Here is a 22733-nt window from a genome sequence, read left to right on the forward strand (position 1 = left end):
AGGAAGAAAGAAAAGGCACTATTAGTATTTTTGGCAGAGGATGAGAGTGGCGCTCTCGTCTTTATAGTCGCTGAGAGAGACCTCACACAGTCTCCTTCTACAAACCAGCAAAATACAAAATACCAACTAAAGTCTGGTGTAGTGAGGAGAGGGAAGCTGGGCGTCCTCTGAGCCCCCACAGGGACACAAACGGGACTCCATGTGTATGAAACCAAACTGGAAGAGGTTCATTTCTGGAGAGGTGAGAGTTTTCAGAAAATGTGTGCTCAAACAGGCCGTTTGGACATGTTCCCTTCATGACATCACAAAGGGCAGTAGCCCCTCCCCTTCATGACATCACAAAGGGCAGTAGCCCCTCCCCCAGGTGGGTGACACTCCCACAGCTAGGTGTTTGTTCTGCCCTCTGAGTCTGCCTTCTCACCGTAAACAATAGGACATGGAGCCAGAAAGCAGCGAGTACACCCGAGCCCTTCCAGAGAGGGGGCGTGGTCAGACACAGCTCATTTACATATTTAAAGCTACAGACACAGAAACAGCCTGTTCTGAGCAGGGCTGAAATAGAGGGGTTTATAGACATGATCAGATACAGGATCAGAGTGGATTTACAACAACACACTTCACACACATGATGAAGAGGAGCGAGGACACTGATTGAAGAAGAGGAGGAGCTGTGATCAGAGTATCTCTCCCTGCAGCGGCCATTTTTAAAGCCAGACTTGATATTTTTAGCAGGATGAGCTTCGTTGTTGCATAAGCTCAGAGCAGCCAGTGTCTTTTCTCTTCACAGCTGAGAAGACAACGATCATATTAAACATAGTGAAGAGGGAGGTCTCCAGTATTCATCTCTTTCATACAAAGTGTACACAACTCTACAACAACTGTAGCTACATGTTCTGTTGCTTTCTCAATATTATCCCCTCCGCTCGTCTCCTCGGAGCAGCACGTAAACAAACATGTCTTTAATCCAGCCAAGAATGTCCCCCTCACCACAGGACGTCCCTCTCTGTGACCCCCAACAGGCCCCCTTCAGGATCCACCAGAACCTTCTTATAGCATTCAGTCTTTGTTAAAGCAGCAGAACCACTTCTGGAGATGAACCTCGAACAGAGAGAGACAAGAGCAACGATACTAATGAATTAAAGACAGAGTCAGCAGCTTCCTCCTTCAAAATAAAACTCAGTCTTCTCCTAAAGTGAAGCTGCTCTATTGTCCCTTCAAAATAAAACTCAGTCTTCTCCTAAAGTGAAGCTGCTTGTCCCTTCAAAATAAAACTCAGTCTTCTCCTAAAGTGAAGCTGCTCCATTGTCCCTTCAAAATAAAACTCAGTCTTCTCCTAAAGTGAAGCTGCTCCATTGTCCCTTCAAAATAAAACTCAGTCTCCTCCAAAAGTGAAGCTGCTCCATTGTCCCTTCAAAATAAAACTCAGTCTTCTCCTAAAGTGAAGCTGCTCCATTGTCCCTTCAAAATAAAACTCAGTCTCCTCCAAAAGTGAAGCTGCTCCATTGTCCCTTCAAAATAAAACTCAGTCTTCTCCTAAAGTGAAGCTGCTCCATTGTCCCTTCAAAATAAAACTCAGTCTCCTCCAAAAGTGAAGCTGCTCCATTGTCCCTTCAAAATAAAACTCAGTCTTCTCCTAAAGTGAAGCTGCTCCATTGTCCCTTCAAAATAAAACTCAGTCTTCTCCTAAAGTGAAGCTGCTCCATTGTCCCTTCAAAATAAAACTCAGTCTTCTCCTAAAGTGAAGCTGCTCCATTGTCCCTTCAAAATAAAACTCAGTCTCCTCCAAAAGTGAAGCTGCTCCATTGTCCCTTCAAAATAAAACTCAGTCTTCTCCTAAAGTGAAGCTGCTCCATTGTCCCTTCAAAATAAAACTCAGTCTTCTCCTAAAGTGAAGCTGCTCCATTGTCCCTTCAAAATAAAACTCAGTCTCCTCCAAAAGTGAAGCTGCTCCATTGTCCCTTCAAAATAAAACTCAGTCTTCTCCTAAAGTGAAGCTGCTCCATTGTCCCTTCAAAATAAAACTCAGTCTCCTCCTAAAGTGAAGCTTTGTCCCTTCTGGGCCTCCGTACATGTGTGACTGTGTCTGCAGAGACTCTGTCCTCTGACTGGATTTGACTCTTCTGATTTGTTCTGGTTGACTCGGGACGTTTGTTGGCGGAGCTGGTGTGTCTCCTCCAGCCAATGAGAGCGCAGCAGGTGAGTTTACAAACATCTGACTCCGCCTTCCATAGAAAAGAGTCCTGGGGCTGAAGATTATAAGTGCCTGCTCTGTTCTGATTGGAGGAGGTCAGAAGGTTTGCAGGAACACCTTTAAAATAGACTCGTAGATAAGAACACGTTTCCTCTTGTCGCCCCCCCCTCGTGAATTTTTAGGGGACTTTCAGGGGTCAGAAGATTTCCAGGTGAGGAATTTGAAAAGTCAGATCACCGAACATGCTGAGGATGTGTTAATGTCTGCTGTGTGACGTGTTTGAGATGGCTCCGGCGTGTCACAGTGCATGGACGATGAGCTGAACTGGAGAGCACATTATAAGAGACACGAGCACGCTCATGTGTGTCTGAGTGCTCGTCTGAGGCGTCTCCATGGACTCACCCATGTCTGAGTAATGTAGCTGACAGATACATGGAGCTTTCTCTCCTGCAGCCACACCTACACACACACACACACACACACACACACCTACACACACACACACACACACACACACACACACACACACACACACACACACACACACACACACACACACACACACACACACACACACACACACACAGGCAGAAACGAGGGCCAGCTGGGACCACATATTCCCAGTGTCAGTCTGTCTGGACTGGACCAAAGTATGGAGCTGGAGGGGGGCCAGGTGAGTGCTGCCTGTGTGTGTGTGTGTGTGTGTGTGTGTGTGTGTCTCTGTCTGTCTGTCTGTCTGTCTGTCTGTCTGTCTGTCTGTCTGTCTGTCTGTCTGTCTGTCTGTCTGTCTGTCTGTCTGTCTGTCTGTCTGTCTGTCTGTCTGTCTGTCTGTCTGTCTGTCTGTCTGTCTGTCTGTCTGTCTGTCTGTCTGTCTGTCTGTGTGTGTGTGTGTGTGTGTGTGTGTGTGTGTGTGTGTGGAGTCCAAACAGAGTGAATGCTCAGATTAAAGATGAAGCAATGTGACCAGGGTTTCAAACAGGAAGTGTCCTTCAGCGACATTCACGCTCGGGGTGGACAGAAGGAGAGCGCCACTCAGTGAGGCGGTAACGCCCTGCAGTCACCTCGACCGACGTGTTATTTATAGAGCACGACCATCTCTCTCTCTCTCTCTCTCCTCTCCTCGCACGCTCCTGAGGGACTCCTCCTGAAAGCTTGACTCAATAATGAATGAAGTGTGATAAATAAGTCAGCAGGACTTAACGCAGCAGCATGGAGGGGGATCCAGACAGGACGCCATTATCAAAAATAACAATCATTAGTACATCATGCTGAGAGGGCGGGCGAGGGCGGGGCCAGCTGACCCTTTAAGCCTGTGCATGCACACGTGTGTGTGTGTGGCACCCTGGCTGTATCCTTTCGATCAGTGATGTGAACTCTGTGTCTGAGCTCGATGTTTCAGCTCTCCTCCTCTAAAGGCGTCTTCACTTCTAAACCACCTGGTGGGCGGAGTTAGGAATAAAAGCCTCTGTGCATCATTAGCATGCTAATTCTCAAACACAGTCTGTAGTATGGACTGTGTTCTACACACTGCCGCTTTGCATTGTGGGAAAGAGTACACTGATGAAACCCTGAGTCAGACAAAAGCACCGAGCTGCAAGAGTCTGAAAGGACTGCAACGTGCTGCGAACACGGAGAGCTTCTCAACATCAGGGCGTTTTAAAAAAACCACGTGGGGTCACGTGGGATCACGTGGGATCAGAGCGGACAGTGACAGACTCACGCACGCTTTACCATCACAGCGTTTTCAGGCATGTCACATTTGATTTTCCACTTGATGAATCACTTCGTTTGAGAGACCTGTTTGACACGATGACTTCCTGTCTCCTGTCACATGTCACCATGGTCACCGGAGCAGAACAACAAGCAGATCCAGACCTGAGTCTATGCAGCTTTATTAAGAGATGAAACACCTTTAAACTCAGTGAAAGAGTCAAAGCTGCTTTAAGATCAGTCTGCAGCTGCAGCGCACATCAAACCTGCATCAATGACAAGTGTGTTTCTGAGACGAGATGATGCAAATGTTAGCAACGCCGCCGAATGCTTCTATGAACAACAGTCGTGTCCTCACCGCTGGTTGGCCAGGAAAAGAGCGGAGTTTATCATGAACAGCACAAAGATGGAATCTCCTCCTTTCAACGGGTCGGACTCATCAGAGCCAGTGATAGGGTATCCTGGTCTAATCCTGTCTGAAAGACCCCGGGGCCTCGCTCAGCCGGGGAGCCTCCGCTCTGCTTCACTCTTTAGACGAGTTAAAATCAATTAGCTTCAGAGGGACACGCCGTGGGTAAACTTATCCTCCATGTCATGCTTGTCGTTAGGTCGTTCACGTGCAGCTTCATGGCTCGTACAGTGCAGAAACATCACAGGTCAAAGGAGGTAACTCCGCCCCCTAGTGTTTAAAATGAATACTGCAGTCTAAACTCTAATCATCACAGAGAGCTGGCTCCGCCCCTCCTCTCACACAGGTTAGCATGTGGTGGACACTGTAGCTTCACTGTTTAGCCAGCTCTGCATGTGGTGGACACTGTAGCTTCAGTGTTTAGCCAGCTCTGCATGTGGTGGACACTGTAGCTTCAGTGTTTAGCCAGCTCTGCATGTGGTGGACACTGTAGCTTCAGTGTTTAGCCAGCTCTACATGTGGTGGACACTGTAGCTTCAGTGTTTAGCCAGCTCTGCATGTGGTGGACACTGTAGCTTCAGTGTTTAGCCAGCTCTACATGTGGTGGACACTGTAGCTTCAGTGTTTAGCCAGCTCTGCATGTGGTGGACACTGTAGCTTCAGTGTTTAGCCAGCTCTGCATGTGGTGGACACTGTAGCTTCAGTGTTTAGCCAGCTCTGCATGTGGTGGACACTGTAGCTTCAGTGTTTAGCCAGCTCTGCATGTGGTGGACACTGTAGCTTCAGTGTTTAGCCAGCTCTACATGTGGTGGACACTGTAGCTTCAGTGTTTAGCCAGCTCTGCATGGGTCTGTAAAGCTTTCTGCGTTCTAACCTCTCTCCATGTTTCATCTCCAACATTGATCCTAGTTTGAGCAGCTTTCTGCTGCTGGAGCTTATTAGAAACATGCAGAGGCTTTTTAGCTCGGGTACAATCACTTCTATCTGAAGCAGTTCCACTGCCCGCTTCCATCGCTGCAACACCTGTTCACCTGATAACTGCTCTCATGTCTGGCAAACCCAGGGGCGTCCAAAACGGCCTTCAAAGCCCCGCCTACCTTCTCTGGTCCAATCAAATCCAGAGAATTCAGGAGCAGAATCTAAAGTTAGAAGGAGGACATACTGGCTGCTGCTTTGTTGTCAGAGAAGCTTCAACACAGCAGGTTTCCTTCATGACCACACAGGAAGAGAGCAGCTCTCTGATTGGCTGACTGATCACAGAGGAAGAGATCAGCTCTCTGATTGGCTGACTGATCACAGAGGAAGAGAGCAGCTCTCTGATTGGCTGACTGATCACAGAGGAAGAGAGCAGCTCTCTGATTGGCTGACTGATCACAGAGGAAGAGATGTTAGGAATGTACAGTATTAACTGGTCAATGATTCATTCACGTCAGGTTTATATCCACCCTCCCTTTACATGCCTTTTCATTCATGTGTGATGTCACACGTGACTCTTCACCTTCACAGGTATCTTAACACGTGTCTGCTCTCGACCTCACCGGGAAAATATTCATGTTGAGATGCAGCATCTCATTTTCACGAGCGTCCTGGCTGAGACAGCAGCAGCAACAACAAACATCCATCAACCAATCAGAAACAACAACGCCAAACCATCAGTCCTGAACGCAGCCTGCTGTCCTCACGTGTGAGCAGCACGTCATGCGTGTCGAGCAATAAGAGAAACACTGAAATGATAAAGGACAGTGAGAGGCCACGAGTTTGCACCAGTGCTGAGGGATCTCTGCTGATGTGCTGTGGCCCCCTGGTGGTCAAACATGCTCATTACACCCTTTTCATTGCGTCAGTGACACACTTGACACCTTCTCCTGCTTCTGTACATAAAGAGCCTGAAACAGAGAATGAGTCGACGTGTGGTCCCTCACCTGACTGGCTGCGGGGGCGAGCCTCGGCCAGGTCGGATATCGCTCCAGTCGTCACCGTCTTCTTCATGCGGGAAGCGGAGGCAGCCGCTCCCAGCGCAGGCTTCGTCAGGGCGTCATCACTGCTCGCTCTCTTTAGCTGCAAACACACAGCTGCTGTCAGAACCCACAGTCACGTTCCTTCATGTAAACACTGAAGCTGCAAACACACAGCTGCTGTCAGAACCCACAGTCACGTCCCTTCATGTAAACACTGAAGCTACAAACACACAGCTGCTGTTAGAACCCACAGTCACGTCCCGTCATGTAAACACTGAAGCTACAAACACACAGCTGCTGTTAGAACCCACAGTCACGTCCCGTCATGTAAACACTGAAGCTACAAACACACAGCTGCTGTTAGAACCCACAGTCACGTCCCTTCATGTAAACACTGAAGCTACAAACACACAGCTGCTGTCAGAACCCACAGTCACGTCCTGTCATGTAAACACTGAAGCTACAAACACACAGCTGCTGTTAGAACCCACAGTCACGTCCTGTCATGTAAACACTGAAGCTACAAACACACAGCTGCTGTTAGAACCCACAGTCACGTCCCGTCATGTAAACACTGAAGCTACAAACACACAGCTGCTGTTAGAACCCACAGTCACGTTCCTTCATGTAAACACTGAAGCTACAAACACACAGCTGCTGTCAGAACCCACAGTCACAGTCATGTGACACTGTGGTCAGCTTGTTACTCACTCGGCTGAGGCGCTGCTCTGAGGCCAGCATGGAGGACGATCTGGAGGTCTTCATGGCTGTGGAGGAGGAGGAGGAGGTCAGGGGGGCGTGTCTGGCTCGCTCCTGGAGTCCCGGCTTGGGCTGTCCCACCTTGGTGGCGCCCGCTTTCATCATGACTGCACCTGAGAGACAGGAGGAGAGAGAGGAAGATCAGTGCTTTGTTTCCACAAAGGACGGTTATTCATCGTCAGAGACGCACAGGGTCCATACTGACACTTGTTTGTGTTTCATGACTCCCACAATGCAACATTTTCTCTCTTGTCTGACCCGAGTCTGTTCAACAGGAAGTCAGCAATTCATCTATTTGGCACGACGCACAAACGTGGGTTCATGTTGTGTTCACATTAAACTGAATCATTCGATGTGACATCATGTTGAACTGAATCAAATTCTTCAATATTTGAAAAAAAAAAAAAAAAAGACAGAAGAAGAGCTCCCATTGGCTGCAGCTGTGGGTCTAAACTTAGGGTGCTTTCACATGAGGGGCCCGGGGCCCGAGTTATCTTGACCCTAAAGTCCGGTTTACTTGATCAGCATGAAGTCGAGCTGTCACCTTTTCTCAGAAATTAAATCATCCATTCAAACCTGAAGCAGAAAGTTCAGATCATCAAGCTGTGTGAAGTAGTTCACAGTTTGATCCAGCAGAGGGCGCTCTCAGGGCGAGCGCTGCCTGCACTCAGAGCGTGTACCAGGAGAGTCTGCAGGTCAGCACGCAGCGCTGAGGGACAAACGAGGACAGAGAGCTGAAATTCATCCCCATCAGGAAGTTCTAGAAGTTCTAACTCTACTTTCTATGTGATCTAAGTTTGAATGAATCGTGTTCTGAAGGAGAACTCTGACGTGACTGTGACTCCAACATGAACTCGTCTCTGCTTGAAGTCATGTGTCCCAGCTGTGGAGTCTGGAGCTTAACGAGGGGCAGCAGGCTGTTTGTTATTTATTATTCATCTGTTTGGTTTTTATTGTATACTTTGTAAATGTCTTTTTGTTTTGTCACATTTGAAAAAAATAAAAGTATAAAAAAATAGAAATGTATATATTCATCAGCTGATAGCCTTGAGGTGAATAATGTTTTGGGGCGGGGCTTAAACGTGTCCTTCTCTAAATTAATTTCAAGTGGATTCTTATAAAAGAAGTTCAGGACTCTGTTTAATGAATATATGTTTATAATAATATATAATATGTGTCGAGGAGAGAAACATGTGCCACCAATCAGATTGGATGATACTGTAAGTTGTGATCGTGGCCTCTGAGGGAGCCTCACTCTTTTCTCAACACATTCAAAGTGGAGGAGAGAGATCTGTTCACAGCATCTCTACTGTCATCCCTCTGCAGGAAATACAGGAGAATAAAGATGGCGTTTATGTTTCCGTCTCTAACAGGATGTGGTCACCACAGACTGTTTAAGGCGTGCGTTTGACTCCCAGGAGGGAAAGACCTTTCTCTGCAGGAAATGGAGGGAGGTGGGAGTGCACTTTACCAAGGAGAACAGCTGTGAGGCTCCACGAGGACTCACTGATGGGGGTAACTTGATCTTCTGTGTCTGAGGGTCATACAGCTGTTAATGGGGGAAACTCTTCAGTAAGGGTTCAATCAGGAGCGGGCAAACAGGGACGCTGCAGAACCAGGACCAGAACCAGAACCACAACCTCTCTGCTCGCAATACTTTCACTTTCTGGAATGACTGAAAATCTGCAAAAATTCAGACAATAGTTCAGAGCAGTGTATGAAGCTGGACTCTGTAAAGGACCAATCAGAGAGCTGCTCTCTTCCACTGTGATCAGTCAGCCAATCACAGAGCTGCTCTCTTCCTGTGTGATCAATCAGAGAGCTGCTCTCTTCCTGTGTGATCATGAAGGAAACCTGCTGTGTTGAAGCTTCTCTGACAACAATGCAGCAGCCAGTATGTCCTCCTTCTAACTTTAGATTCTGCTCCTGAATGCTCTGGATCTGATTGGACCAGAGAAGGTAGGCGGGGCTTTGAAGGCCGTTTTGGACGCCCCTGGGTTTGCCAGATATGAGAGCAGTTATCAGGTGAACAGGTGTTGCAGCGATGGAAGCGGGCAGTGGAACTGCTTCAGATAGAAGTGATTGTACCCGAGCTAAAAAGCCTCTGCATGTTTCTAATAAGCTCCAGCAGCAGAAAGCTGCTCAAACTAGGATCAATGTTGGAGATGAAACATGGAGAGAGGTTAGAACGCAGAAAGCTTTACAGACCCATGCAGAGCTGGCTAAACACTGAAGCTACAGTGTCCACCACATGCAGAGCTGGCTAAACACTGAAGCTACAGTGTCCACCACATGCAGAGCTGGCTAAACACTGAAGCTACAGTGTCCACCACATGCAGAGCTGGCTAAACACTGAAGCTACAGTGTCCACCACATGCAGAGCTGGCTAAACACTGAAGCTACAGTGTCCACCACATGCTGAGCTGGCTAAACACTGAAGCTACAGTGTCCACCACATGCAGAGCTGGCTAAACACTGAAGCTACAGTGTCCACCACATGTAGAGCTGGCTAAACACTGAAGCTACAGTGTCCACCACATGCAGAGCTGGCTAAACACTGAAGCTACAGTGAGAGAGGTTAGAACGCAGAAAGCTGCTCAAACTAGGATCACTTCATCTGTGATCAGATTTATTGAATATTTCAGAGCGTGTGCCTCTCTGCTGGCTCATCATATGATACTAAGACCTCCCGAGGACACATCCTGTGACTTACTCCTGCCAGGCCGTCCAACATCTCAGCTGCTCACCTCTCTTTGACTCTATTAACAAGGACTCTCTCTCTCTCTCTCTCTCTGTCTCTCTCTCTCTCTCTCTCTCTCTCTCTGTCTCTCTCTCTCTCTGTCTCTCTCTCTCTCTCTGTCTCTCTCTCTCTGTCTCTCTCTCTCTCTCTCTGTCTCTCTCTCTCTCTGTCTCTCTCTCTCTCTCTCTCTGTCTCTCTCTCTCTCTGTCTCTCTCTCTCTCTGTCTCTCTCTCTCTCTGTCTCTCTCTCTCTCTCTCTCTCTCTCTCTCTCTGGGTTAAATGAAGAAGTGAAGCAGAAATGAGGATGTTATTGTCCCTTGTGAGGTCAGAGTATTTAAACTGTTTAAATAATTCTTTCGTTTGTTTGTTTCTTCTTTTGTTTCTGTCCGTGTTCCTTTTTTAGTATTTCCTCTTTTATTTTGGAGTCTTTGCGGCTGGAGTTACTTCCTGCTTCTGTGTGCTCCCCCTCACCTGTGATTGCCCTCACTGTCCTCACCTGTGTTTGATGTGTTAGTGTGTACCAACAGCCTCCTCTTCTGGTGTCAACATGGTGAGTGGACGTTAGCAACGTACGGGAGCGTTTGTGTTCCCTCCCTCCTCCTCCGTGTGGCGTAGGAGGAGAACAAACAACTTTAACAGCAGTCTATCGACTTCATGGTCTTCAATCAGTGTAAATCAGTGTGAAGTGTGTTGTTGTAAATCCACTCTGATCCTGTATTTGATCATGTCTATAAACCCCTCTATTTCAGCCCTGCTCAGAACAGGCTGTTTCTGTGTCTGTAGCTTTAAATATGTAAATGAGCTGTGTCTGACCACGCCCCCTCTCTGGAAGGGCTCGGGTGTACTCGCTGCTTTCTGGCTCCATGTCCTATTGTTTACGGTGAGAAGGCAGACTCAGAGGGCAGAACAAACACCTAGCTGTGGGAGGGTCACCCACCTGGGGGAGGGGCTACTGCCCTTTGTGATGTCATGAAGGGGAGGGGCTACTGCCCTTTGTGATGTCATGAAGGGAACATCTCCAAACGGCCTGTTTGAGCAGGAAGAAGACAGAGAGGATGGACTTGTCTCCTCATTAGGGGGTTTATAGACAGACGAGAGACACATGTTAGAGAGACATGGAGGAGAGGATTCTGGGTAATATGTGAGCTTTAAAGGCTGCATGTTTCTCTCTGGTCCTTTTTAAGGACTTCTTAGATTCTCGAGTTTCAAGTCATTCTGCTTTCAATGGCTTTAAAAGAAGCCTGATCCAGTTCACCTTCTGTGGACCACAGCAGGTCTAAATCCTGCAAACACGTCCTCTGCATAGTCCTCTGCAGAGGACGGATTCTCCGGAGGCTGAGCTGCGTCCCACTTACTCCTCCCTGTCCTAGTTCTAAACCTGAACCTGAAGGATGTGTCTTCTGTAAACACGTAGAGGGAGGCAGCGATCAGCCGGGCGGGTTTCACTGCAGCCTGCACCAAACCAACATGGCGGTTTGTTTTCGACTGGTACAAAGATAAACATGGAGTTTAATGTGCAGTCACCACAGGCTCTCCTTTAATTACACTGCTGCCACTAACAGGACCATGAATGTGGCTCAGGGTGGAGACGCTTCCACTCACACTGGACAGCTGAAAGGAGACAAGGAGACAAGGAGACCCAGAGCCAGAGCCAGAGCCAGAGCCAGAGCCAGAGCCAGACCCAGAGCCAGAGCCAGAGCCAGAGACAGAGCCAGAGCCAGACCGAGAGACAGACCCAGAGCCAGACCTAGAGCTAGAGCTAGACCGAGAGCCAGACCGAGAGACAGAGACAGAGCCAGACCGAGAGACAGACCCAGAGCCAGACCCAGAGCCAGACCGAGAGACAGACCCAGAGCTAGAGCCAGACCGAGAGACAGACCCAGAGCCAGAGCCAGACCCAGAGCCAGACCCAGACCCAGACCCAGAGCCAGACCCAGAGCCAGACCTAGAGCTAGACCCAGACCCAGAGTCAGACCCAGAGCCAGACCTAGAGCTAGACCCAGAGCTAGATCCAGACCCGGACCCAGAGCCAGACCTAGAGCTAAAGCCAGACCTAGAGACAGAGCCAGAGCCAGTGCCAGAGCCAGACCAAAAACCAGAGCCAGACCCAGAGCCAGACCTAGAGCCAGAGCCAGACCTAGAGCCAGACCTAGAGTCAGACCCAGACCTAGAGTCAGAGCTAGACCTAGAGTCAGACCTAGACCTAGAGCTAGATCAAGACCCAGAGCCAGATCTAGAGCCAGACCAAAACCCAGAGCCAGACCTAGACCAAGACCCAGAGCCAGATCTAGAGCCAGACAAAAACCCAGAGCCAGATCTAGAGCCAGACCAGCAGAGAGTTCAGACCAGTGAAGTCTTAATCAGGTGGGTCCAGGATGAAACGCTCCCTCTCAGACTGTGTGATTGAAGCCTGAGGGAGAAGACAGCGTGCCTCCATCACACGGGGAAGATGAACAGTGAACGCTTGTGTAGTCAGAACATCTGATTCTTCAACAGATGCGTGTTAGTCCAGTCCCTTAACCCCCCCCCCCCCCCTTAGCTTCAGTGTAATGAAAGTGTTGTTCTAACCAAAGCAGATCCACATGTAGAATCATCCAGAGGTTCAACCTGCAGTCCTTCTGATTCCTGGCTAACCCCGACTACACGCTCCAGAGGAAACCCCACGCTGCATGTACACGCTCTGCCAAGTCAGCTCGCCACAACCACAAGAACTCTCCCATCACGGGGGAAGTCCCAGCTGAGCCGTCCTGCTCATTCTGACCTTCAGCAGACACTGGGCTGCTTGAGTTTGGCGCCCACCAAAGGTTTCTGAGCACAACTGCACTTGTCGTAAATCACTGTGCTCAATGACACACAGAGCGGCGTGACTGACAGCGCCGACAGCCCGCCGAAGAGACAGTCATTGGTTTACTGATTTCATCAAACCTGAGACGACTTCCTGCAGCTAAACACGAGACAGCGATACAAGCTAACGTTACGTCTTAATCTGATCTGAATCATATTCTTCTATCACAGACGGGCTCACTGACCACAGAGGGACGGAGTGCTGATAACAGCGGGCGCTCTGTGGACACCAGAGACGCCGTCCTCCATGTTGGAGGTTATTGATCTGTGAGGTCGACTGTGAAGCGGCAGAAGGAGGAGAGGGTTCCACGACTGAGATGCATCGTCCAATCAAAACGGTGAAGGAGATTTGAACTTCCTGTCACTTTGATAAAAGTCAGGAAGCTGCAGAGACGGCGAGGCTGCTTCATCACCATCAGCGTCTCTTCTTCCATCCGTAGGAGGTTCAAGCTCTCCAGGACTCAGCGTGACATCACGTCCTCTGGCCTGCTTCCTGCCTGGCTCATGGGTCACATAAGGAAGGCATGAGTCTAAAAACAGACAGTGGTGGTGAGCCGCTGCTGTAACAGCTTGAGTAAATACTACTTCAGCCCACACGACCAAAGCTTCTCCCTCACTTCTCCTTTTAGGATTTATTCTTCTTCCTGTTCAAACATGTCACATCTTCAATCCCCGACACCGTCTGGACTCCAGATCCAGCTGAAAGTTCTAAGTGACAGAAGGAGCGGGTCACTCACGTGTTCTGGACGCAGCCGGGCCCCAAAATATCCGTCCTGTGCGCCGCTCTCAGAGACTCTGAGGGCAGAAACAGAGCGCTAGAAGAGACTCCGCCTCCAATCGCTCGTCAGGATGAGGAAGTACCGCAGGCTGCCAGCCTGTGTGTGTGTGTGTGTGTGTGTGTGTGTGTGTGTGTGTGTGTGTGTGTGTGTGTGTGTGTGTGTGTGTGTGTGCTCACTGAAAGGAAAAGTCCGAGGCTCCGTCGTGAGCTTGTTTTTCGCTCCTCTCAGATTTTCCAGACTTTTTCTCGCTCACGAGGAAGAGAAAGCAAGAAGAGGAGGAGGAACATGTGGCAGTGTGTGTGTGTGTGTGTGTGTGTGTGTGTGTGTGTGTGTGCAGAGTACCTGCTTGATGTGCTTCATGTCTGTTTGCTGTGCAGTCAGACAGATAAAGACTGATTCATGGCGTTGTTGTTGTTGTTGTTGTGAGTGTTCATTCAGAGTGATCTGTGGGCAGATATGACCACGAGACAAAGCCCACCTCTGTCTCACACACACACACACACACGCACACACACACGCACATACGCACACACACACACACTGTGGTTAACTGAGGAACTTGACCACACCCCTACGCCACCGCAGGAACTGTCCCGGGCTGACAAACGGTCCAGAGAGCTTTATGAGCATGACAACAGGTCCAATCAGCAAACAGACAGGGAGACACACTACAAGAAGACGCCATGTGGCTCGATGGGAAAGAGGCCACTCTCAGGGGATTCCTGCCATTGTGTGGACCAGGACCAGGACCAGGACCAGGACCCTGAGTGGAAGGAACACTTCTGACACTAAACACAATGTGGGCCGGGCACGCTGACGTGCTGCCTCTCAGACTCTTCCTCTGTCCACAGGAAGGAGCAGTGAGTCACAGACACACACAGGAAGAGCCTCCTTTCACCTCTCCGTCTCATTGGCTGTTACATGAGGAACAGTAAACGGAAGGTCCTGACAGGCTGAACAAGGTGTCAATTAAAAGGTCAGAGGGCAGCCCCATTTTTGATGATGATGAGGTCAGACTCGAACCCACAGCCGCAAAATATAACATCTGACAACTCACTCCAACTCAGACCGGCCCAGCTTCACAGAGGTCAAAGGTCAGAACAACTAAATAAAGACGATTTCCAGTGATGGCACACTGACAGGTGTGTGTGTGTGTGTGTGTGTGTGTGTGTGTGTGTGTGTGTGTGTGTGTGTGTGTGTGTGTGTGTGTGTGTGTGTGCGTTAGGTGAGCAGACTAAATAACTAACAGTGTGTTTGACCACGTCGGCAGCTCTGAACCATCTGTACAGCAGCTGCATTTTTGTGAAGTGGTTGTCTCAGCTAAAGTGAAACAGGAAGAGGGCGGGGCTACGTCTCATGCTGTGACTCGGTCTCTGCTCTCCCCGTGGGCTTCCCCTTCAGTCTGCAGGGATCTGAAACTAGAGCGCAACAGGACGAGAACAAACAGTCCTTCCCAGCAGAATGGAGGAAGTCACAGCAGCCACGTCAGGCCTGCTCTCATATCTGACCTACCTTCTCTGGTAGCAGAATCTAAAGTTAGAAGGAGGACATACTGGCTGCTGCATTCAGCTTCTCCTCCCTTTAAAGGTGTGTGTAGATCCATGTGTCCGTCATACTTCAGGATGTCCTCCAGTCATCTGGGAGACCGGATGGATTTGTTGTTGAAACAAACAATCATGTGAAAAAAATGATTTGAGGAAGTTTAAATCTAAGAAAAAAAGAATCTCGATGTTTACATGAATCGATTTTTTCTCCCACCTCGACCAGCTACACTAGTTTGACTTTTCAGTTTCAATCCAGAGAAACGAAGTCGTCAGCATTTGAATAAGAAACAGCCAGCAGGGTACTTCTTCCTGAATCAGCACATTATTAGAGAGGGGAAAAATGCTGAGCTGTTGATGAACAGAGATCAATTCATGCTAATAACACCAGAGGACCTAACACTTCAAAAACATTCAAAAGTGCTCCGAGCTCATTTAGTTCACTTCCAACAATCCAGGCTGGAAAAGTTCTTCCAATAATATCAAGTACTGCTCTTCATCCTGACTGCTTCTTAGACATCAGTGTGAAGGCTCCACAAGCCTGGCTCTAACAAGAACTACAACTCCCTACACCCTGCATTAACAAGAACTACAACTCCCTATGTCCTGCATTAACAAGAACTACAACTCCCTATACGCAGCATTAACAAGAACTACAACTCCCTATACACAGCATTAACAAGAACTACAACTCCCTATGTCCTGCATTAACAAGAACTACAACTCCCTATGTCCTGCATTAACAAGAACTACAACTCCCTATGTCCTGCATTGACAAGAACTACAACTCCCTATACCCTTCATGAACAACAACTACAACTCCCTATACCTTGCAATAACAAGAACTACAACGCCCTATATTGTGCTTTAACAACTACAACTCCCTACACCCTGCATTAACAAGAACTACAACTCCCTATACGCAGCATTAACAAGAACTACAACTCCCTACACCCTGCATTAACAAGAACTACAACTCCCTGAGTCCCGCATTAAGAAGAACTACAACTCCCTATGTCCTGCATTAAAGAGAACTACAACTCCCGACACCGTGCATTAACAAGAACTACAACTCCCTATACCCAGCATTAACAAGAACTACAACTCCCTATACCCAGCATGAACAAGAACTACAACTCCCTATATGCAGCATTAACAAGAACTACAACTCCCTACACCCTGCATTAACAAGAACTACAACTCCCTATGTCCTGCATTAAAGAGAACTACAACTCCCTATGTCCTGCATTAAAGAGAACTACAACCCCCGACACCGTGCATTAACAAGAACTACAACTCCCTATACCCAGCATTAACAAGAACTACAACTCCCTATACCCAGCATTAACAAGAACTACAACTCCCTATACCCAGCATGAACAAGAACTACAACTCCCTATACCCAGCATTAACAAGAACTACAACTCCCTATACCCAGCATGAACAAGAACTACAACTCCCTATATGCAGCATTAACAAGAACTACAACTCCCTACACCCTGCATTAACAAGAACTACAACTCCCTATGTCCTGCATTAAAGAGAACTACAACTCCCTATGTCCTGCATTAAAGAGAACTACAACTCCCGACACCGTGCATTAACAAGAACTACAACTCCCTATACCCAGCATTAACAAGAACTACAACTCCCTATACCCAGCATTAACAAGAACTACAACTCCCTATACCCAGCATGAACAAGAACTACAACTCCCTATACCCAGCATTAACAAGAACTACAACTCCCTACGTTCTGCATTAACAAGAACTACAAAGTTCTAATCTGATATATATATATATATATATCCAACAGGAATATTTAACATATAATATCTATTAAATCTTATTATATCTATAATAAGATAAACATATAATAAGATATATATATATATATATATATATATATATATAAATAAAAGAGTGACACAGTGGTGTTATTATTATTTCAGGCTGAGCGTCCGCTGGCTGCAGCAGGCTTCCAGTAGTCGGAGCTGAAATAGAGACAGCCTTCATCCATATTTGATCTGCTTCATCCTCATCTCTCTCTCTGAGCACGGCTCCCTGAGGGGCCACACTTCCTGCTCGGGTGGTGTCAAAGTTCTGATCTGATAAACACACTTCCTGTGCGCTGCTGGCTCCGTGTGGTCTGATCTCCACACAACCACGAGCTAGCATCCATGACAAGAAGGAGGAGCAGCTTTGTGATCAAACCCTCCTGTGTCCTCTCAGCTTAAGTACACAGACGTGTGGCGTGAGCGATATTTGATGAGCGCCGCGGGGCGTGTCCTCCGCATCAGGAGACACAATGGGTCAAACCTTTTTCAGCCACTGAGTAAATACTTGAACTCTAAGTCATCATCACGCACACCAGAACTCGATGATCCAGTTCTCCTGGATCAGACCACTGCTCTTTATTTACAAGTGTCTCTTTTGTTGACGTCTGTGTTTTTGTTGTGGAGCTCAGTCCAAGCTAAAGACGCCTGAGACATGAACACACAGCTTCTCTGACTGTCTGTTCTTGGAACCTGTGACGTGGCCCAGGTGACCCACTTACAGACACTCCAGCATCGGATGTTTCCTGGACGTGTCCTCAGAGGAAAAAGCAGCTTGGACCTGTCTTCCCTCCCAGCCTCCGTGTCTGTCCGCTGGCCGTCTGGTAAATGTTGCTTAAGGAGAAGCAGCTTGGAGATGCAGAGGAGCCATCTGTGTCTCGGTTCAAAATAAAACTCTGCTCACGAGTTAGCGCGCGCTCTGCCTGCCACCCTGTCCTGCTCCCAATCAGTCCATGTCCTCCGAGGACGGATCACTGTGACCCCTGAGGACAGGGCGAGCGGTCCACGGCTCAACATTCGAGTATTTATAAGAGCCAGAGACAGACGCTTTAAAGAGGACCGCATCAGCACCCAGGCTGGTTTTAGCTGCGTTAACACTCTGCTCGCCCATGGAGGGGTGTGTGTGTGTGTGTGTGTGTGTGTGTGTGTGTGTGTGTGTGTGTGTGTGTGTGTGTGTGTGTGTCTGGGGTGCATTCAGAGGCATATAGAGTTAAAACATGTCTACTAAACACAGTCTCTACATCAAACATGGCCGCTTAGGGGAGGAGATTCTGCTGCAGTGACACCATCCTAATAAGGAAGAGAGCTCTTCACAGCCAATCACCTGCAGGAGCGGGAAGTCGATCAGCCAATCAGCTCCTGAGCCTGGCACTCCTATTAACACAGCAAATCTACAGAGCAAAGTAAACGAGACAAAATACACAGATGACCAGAGCGGGGATGGCCTGCCCAAACAACCCCCCCCCCCCTCCCCCTGAGGATGGCCTGCCCAAACAACCCCCCCCCCCCTCCCCCTGAGGATGGCCTGCCCAGACCCCCCCCCCCCCCCCCCCCAACCTATCCCATCCTATTCTTCTTTCTGCATCTTGTCCCATTTCAAGCCCAGCACAGTTTAGCAGATGGCTGTTCATCATGATCCGGGTCTGCTGAAGATTTCTGCCTGTTAAAAGGAAGTTTGTTCTTCTATGATGGATTAAGCTGAGCTCTTTAATATATCCATCAGTAAGGTCCTTTACCTGCTTTATGTAAACATAACAATGAGCATGGTCTTGTTACCTGCTCTTTTGTTAATGTTAACAGACAAACAGTAAGGTCCTTTACCTGCTTTTGTAAAGTGTCTTGAGATAACGCCTGTTATGAATTGACGCTATATAAATAAAGATTGATTGATTGAGATTGATTTCTCAAATCACCAATCTACAGACGACCTCGTCCTGTCGGAGACACATCGCTCCTCTGAACCCAAGATCAGACTCTGTAAGGCTCAGACTAAACCTGAGATCAGACTCTGTAAGGCTCAGACTAAACCTGAGATCAGACTCTGTAAGGCTCAGACTAAACCTGAGATCAGACTCTGTAAGCCTCAGACTAAACCGAAGATCAGACTCTGTAAGGCTCAGACTAAACCTGAGATCAGACTCTGTAAGGCTCAGACTAAACCCAAGATCAGACTCTGTAAGGCTCAGACTAAACCTGAGATCAGACTCTGTAAGGCTCAGACTAAACCCAAGATCAGACTCTGTAAGGCTCAGACTAAACCTGAGATCAGACTCTGTAAGCCTCAGACTAAACCCAAGATCAGACTCTGTAAGGCTCAGACTAAACCTGAGATCAGACTCTGTAAGGCTCAGACTAAACCTGAGATCAGACTCTGTAAGGCTCAGACTAAACCTAAGATCAGACTCTGTAAGGCTCAGACTAAACCTGAGATCAGACTCTGTAAGGCTCAGACTAAACCTGAGATCAGACTCTGTAAGGCTCAGACTAAACCTGAGATCAGACTCTGTAAGGCTCAGACTAAACCTAAGATCAGACTCTGTAAGGCTCAGACTAAACCTGAGATCAGACTCTGTAAGGCTCAGACTAAACCTGAGATCTATGCTAACCCTGGTTAACAGTGGTAACAGGAGACTTGTCGGGCTGCAGTCTGAGCTCCTCTCTGACGCACGGCTGGCAGGAAATTCTCCATCTTATCAGGAGTTTGTTTACAGATAAAGTCCCGACCATCTTGAGCCCCAGTCTAACACAGAAGAAGTCTGCACGTCAAAGCAACCAGCCTTCACAGTCCACAGCAGTTTCTATGGTAACCATGGTGATGTGTCTCATCCAAGTTTGAGGTCAAAGTTCATCATCTTTGTGATTGTACGTCCTCCCACAGACTGTCCAGCTGCACCAGCTCTGCGGGAGTTGAACCGTAGTCTAGGTTGAATGTAGGTTGGAACTTACGTCAGAGGCGGGATCCCCCCCCCCCCCCCCCGCCACATTCAGACTGATGTCACAGCTTCTCATTGGACCTTTAAGAAGCCTTCAGCTCACTTCTATGTTGGGCTCAGCCTCAGAGTAGCAGGAGAATCTGAGCTGCAGAGGACGTCCTGGCTGCAGGTTCTGCCTGGACAAGGTCACTTCAGATGCTACCCCACCCCCACCCTGCTTCAGTTCATGTGCCATAAGAAGACTCCCGTGCTGCTGGCCGTCTCCGGATGTGACGCTGAAACATCCAGGAGGACACCAGACGTGAGTGTGTGTCAGGCTGCCATGAGAGGAGGACACCCTGAACCTCCGTCCACACGTCTCACATCAAGACGAGCCTCTTCTCATCGAGCAGCTGGAGAAGAAGCTCGTCATCGTCACACCTCTGTTTACCTTCTATTTGTAATGTGTCCTTCTGTGAGCTGCAGAGGGACCACAGATGGACCAGAGCACCTCTGCTGTCATCTCAGCTCATTCACATGTTCTGTCCCTGACAGAGAAATCCACTCATGTCTTCAGTCTCTGCCCACATGACCAGAAGGAGGCGATGTCTCTCAGAAACACTTCAGGCTCTTTGTTCTGTCGAGCCGACCTCTTCGAGTCAGACCGAAGGACAAGCTCGGCTCAGCGGCGTGGACACTTTCCACTTTACCCTCCCGTGTGCTCCAACATAAAAAGGTCAAAGATTGGCTGCTCAGTGATCTGATGGTCCTGGACCTCTCCGGTGGACGTCACGTCTTTAATGTAACGTGGACAGAGGAGCTTAGTCAGGACGCTTGGCTGTAATGAAGCGTTTAAGGACCCACAAATAACTACTGTGAACACACGGAGTCTGTCTGACTGCCTCACACGGCTGTAATGAGAGACAAACGGTGGAGTGATCACGTGAAGAAAAGCACGCCAACATGTTCAAGTGGTTCTAAATTAAAGCAACTCGCTGTCTGACCTGATTGACAGGCGGACGCAGTGTAACGCTTTGTTAAAGGCCCGCCTCAGCTCCAGCTGTCAGCCTGTCATCACTTCCTGTACGCCTGTCCCAGGTGAGTCTACGTGGCTTCAGGGGACAACAAAGGCTGACCCATGCCGAGCTGGCTAAACACTGAAGCTACAGTGTCCACCACATGCAGAGCTGGCTAAACACTGAAGCTACAGTGTCCACCACATGCAGAGCTGGCTAAACACTGAAGCTACAGTGTCCACCACATGCAGAGCTGGCTAAACACTGAAGCTACAGTGTCCACCACATGCAGAGCTGGCTAAACACTGAAGCTACAGTGTCCACCACATGCAGAGCTGATAATTAGAGTTTAGACTGCAGTACTCATTTTAAACACTAGGGGTCAGTTAAATGTGATAATTAGAGTTTAGACTGCAGTACCCATTTTAAACACTAGGGGTCTGTTAAATGTGATAATTAGAGTTTAGACTGCAGTACCCATTTTAAACACTAGGGGTCTGTTAAATGTGATAATTAGAGTTTAGACTGCAGTACCCATTTTAAACACTAGGGGTCAGTTAAATGTGATAATTAGAGTTTAGACTGCAGTACCCATTTTAAACACTAGGGGTCTGTTAAATGTGATAATTAGAGTTTAGACTGCAGTACCCATTTTAAACACTGGGGGTCAGTTAAATGTGACTCCTCTACATTGTCTCCAAAGAATCGAACAAAGATTTGCATGTTGGTAAATTGTGTAACTAATTATTAAAGGAGATTAAAAAAAAGAGTAAATAAATGAAATAATTTCACATCATGCCACCCCTGCATGAGTCAGAGCCCCAGGTGCCCCCCCCGGTCCGGATAGTCTGGACGCGCCCCTGCACACAGTGACACATCCACTTGATAACAACCTGTCCTCCCGCTCATTTTATGACGGACTTAAATGGAGAGAGACACGTCAGCCTGAGAAGGACTCCGGACATGAGACGTGTCCTGACACTGACACACAGGCTGCATCCAAAGCAGACCAGGATCCGGAGCGACTCTCTCTGACGGACCGCGTCTTTAACGTCCACCGACAACACAAAGTGTCAACCCCGTTAAAGTTCAAACATCTGCTTAAACCAGCTGGTGGGGGGGGGGGGGGACTCTACAGGCGGATCAAATCAAAGTATGCGCTGCAGCTTACCTGGTCGCTGTTGCGGCAGTGCGGCTGTCCTTTGATCTGGATGCTGCTGCTGCCGCCTCACGAGGCATGAAGCTGTCTGTCACCTTCGGCCTGTGCTGCCTGCTGCCGCCAGGGGGAGCACGAGCCCAGCTTGGAGCTTCTTCTTTGCTTGTTTTGGCGGATTGCAATCCCAATTTGAAGATGCATTCCGCCACCTACCGTACCGGAGAATTTAAAAGAGAGAGCCGCTCTCTTCCTCTGTGATCACTCAGCCAATCAGAGAGCTGCTCTCTTCCTCTGTGATCACTCAGCCAATCAGAGAGCTGCTCTCTTCCTCTGTGATCACTCAGCCAACCAGAGAGCTGCTCTCTTCCTGTGTGATCATGAAGGAAACCTGCTGTGTTGAAGCTTCTCTGACAACAATGCAGCAGCCAGTATGTCCTCCTTCTAACTTTAGATTCTGCTCCTGAATGCTCTGGATCTGATTGGACCAGAGAAGGTAGGCGGGGCTTTGAAGGCCGTTTTGGACGCCCCTGGGTTTGCCAGATATGAGAGCAGTTATCAGGTGAACAGGTGTTGCAGCGATGGATTTTGTGAGCTTCTTACAAATTCTATTTTATTTTCCATCCTTTCAGTCAGTTTTATTTTATTTGCATCACTCTTTGTTTTGAAGTTCATCTCTGTTCATGTGAAACACTCGGGCTTCAATGTTGTTTGATGGATAATAAATAAAAAGCTAAATTATTTGGATCCATCCAACACGCTCATGTTTTACGTACATGTCGCTGTGACGTCTTTGACTTTATGAGACGATTCAACTCTTCTGTGTCAGCAGGGCTGTGGCTCAGTGGTTCCTCCTTCAGGGACATGTCTGATGTGTCCTTGGACGA

General features: G+C 48.3%; 2 protein-coding genes across 3 annotated transcripts in view; one reads left to right on the plus strand and one right to left on the minus strand.

The window, feature by feature from the left end:
* Positions 1-22733, plus strand: part of LOC306832121 (uncharacterized protein) — a 250674-nt gene that overhangs the window by 193860 nt on the left and 34081 nt on the right. The window lies entirely within an intron of this gene.
* On the minus strand, positions 5444-22016 carry LOC306832139 (cytospin-B-like). 2 transcript variants are annotated; one of them, XM_079356579.1, is made up of 3 exons: positions 21865-22016; positions 6980-7140; positions 5444-6368 (listed from the first exon to the last, which is right to left on the minus strand). In XM_079356579.1, exons 2-3 carry the CDS (start codon positions 7130-7132, stop codon positions 6132-6134), a joined length of 390 nt encoding a protein of 129 aa, XP_079212705.1. In that variant the 5' UTR covers positions 7133-7140; positions 21865-22016; the 3' UTR covers positions 5444-6131. The 2 variants fall into 2 exon arrangements, with proteins under 2 accessions (XP_079212705.1, XP_079212706.1); XM_079356580.1 differs by lacking the exon at positions 21865-22016 and adding an exon at positions 13349-13456.

The sequence above is a fragment of the Symphodus melops genome, assembly GCF_947650265.1.
Source record: "Symphodus melops genome assembly, chromosome: 11".
Classification (NCBI taxonomy): Eukaryota; Metazoa; Chordata; class Actinopteri; order Labriformes; family Labridae; genus Symphodus; species Symphodus melops.

Bases quoted from the DNA above. Each gene is read 5' to 3' on its own strand.
- LOC306832139 (XM_079356579.1), bottom strand. From the start codon at position 7,132: ATGATGAAAGCGGGCGCCACCAAGGTGGGACAGCCCAAGCCGGGACTC. The intron at 6,369-6,979 runs GTGAGTAACAAG...GTGTGTTTGCAG, and splicing joins CAGAGCAGCGCCTCAGCCGA to CTAAAGAGAGCGAGCAGTGA.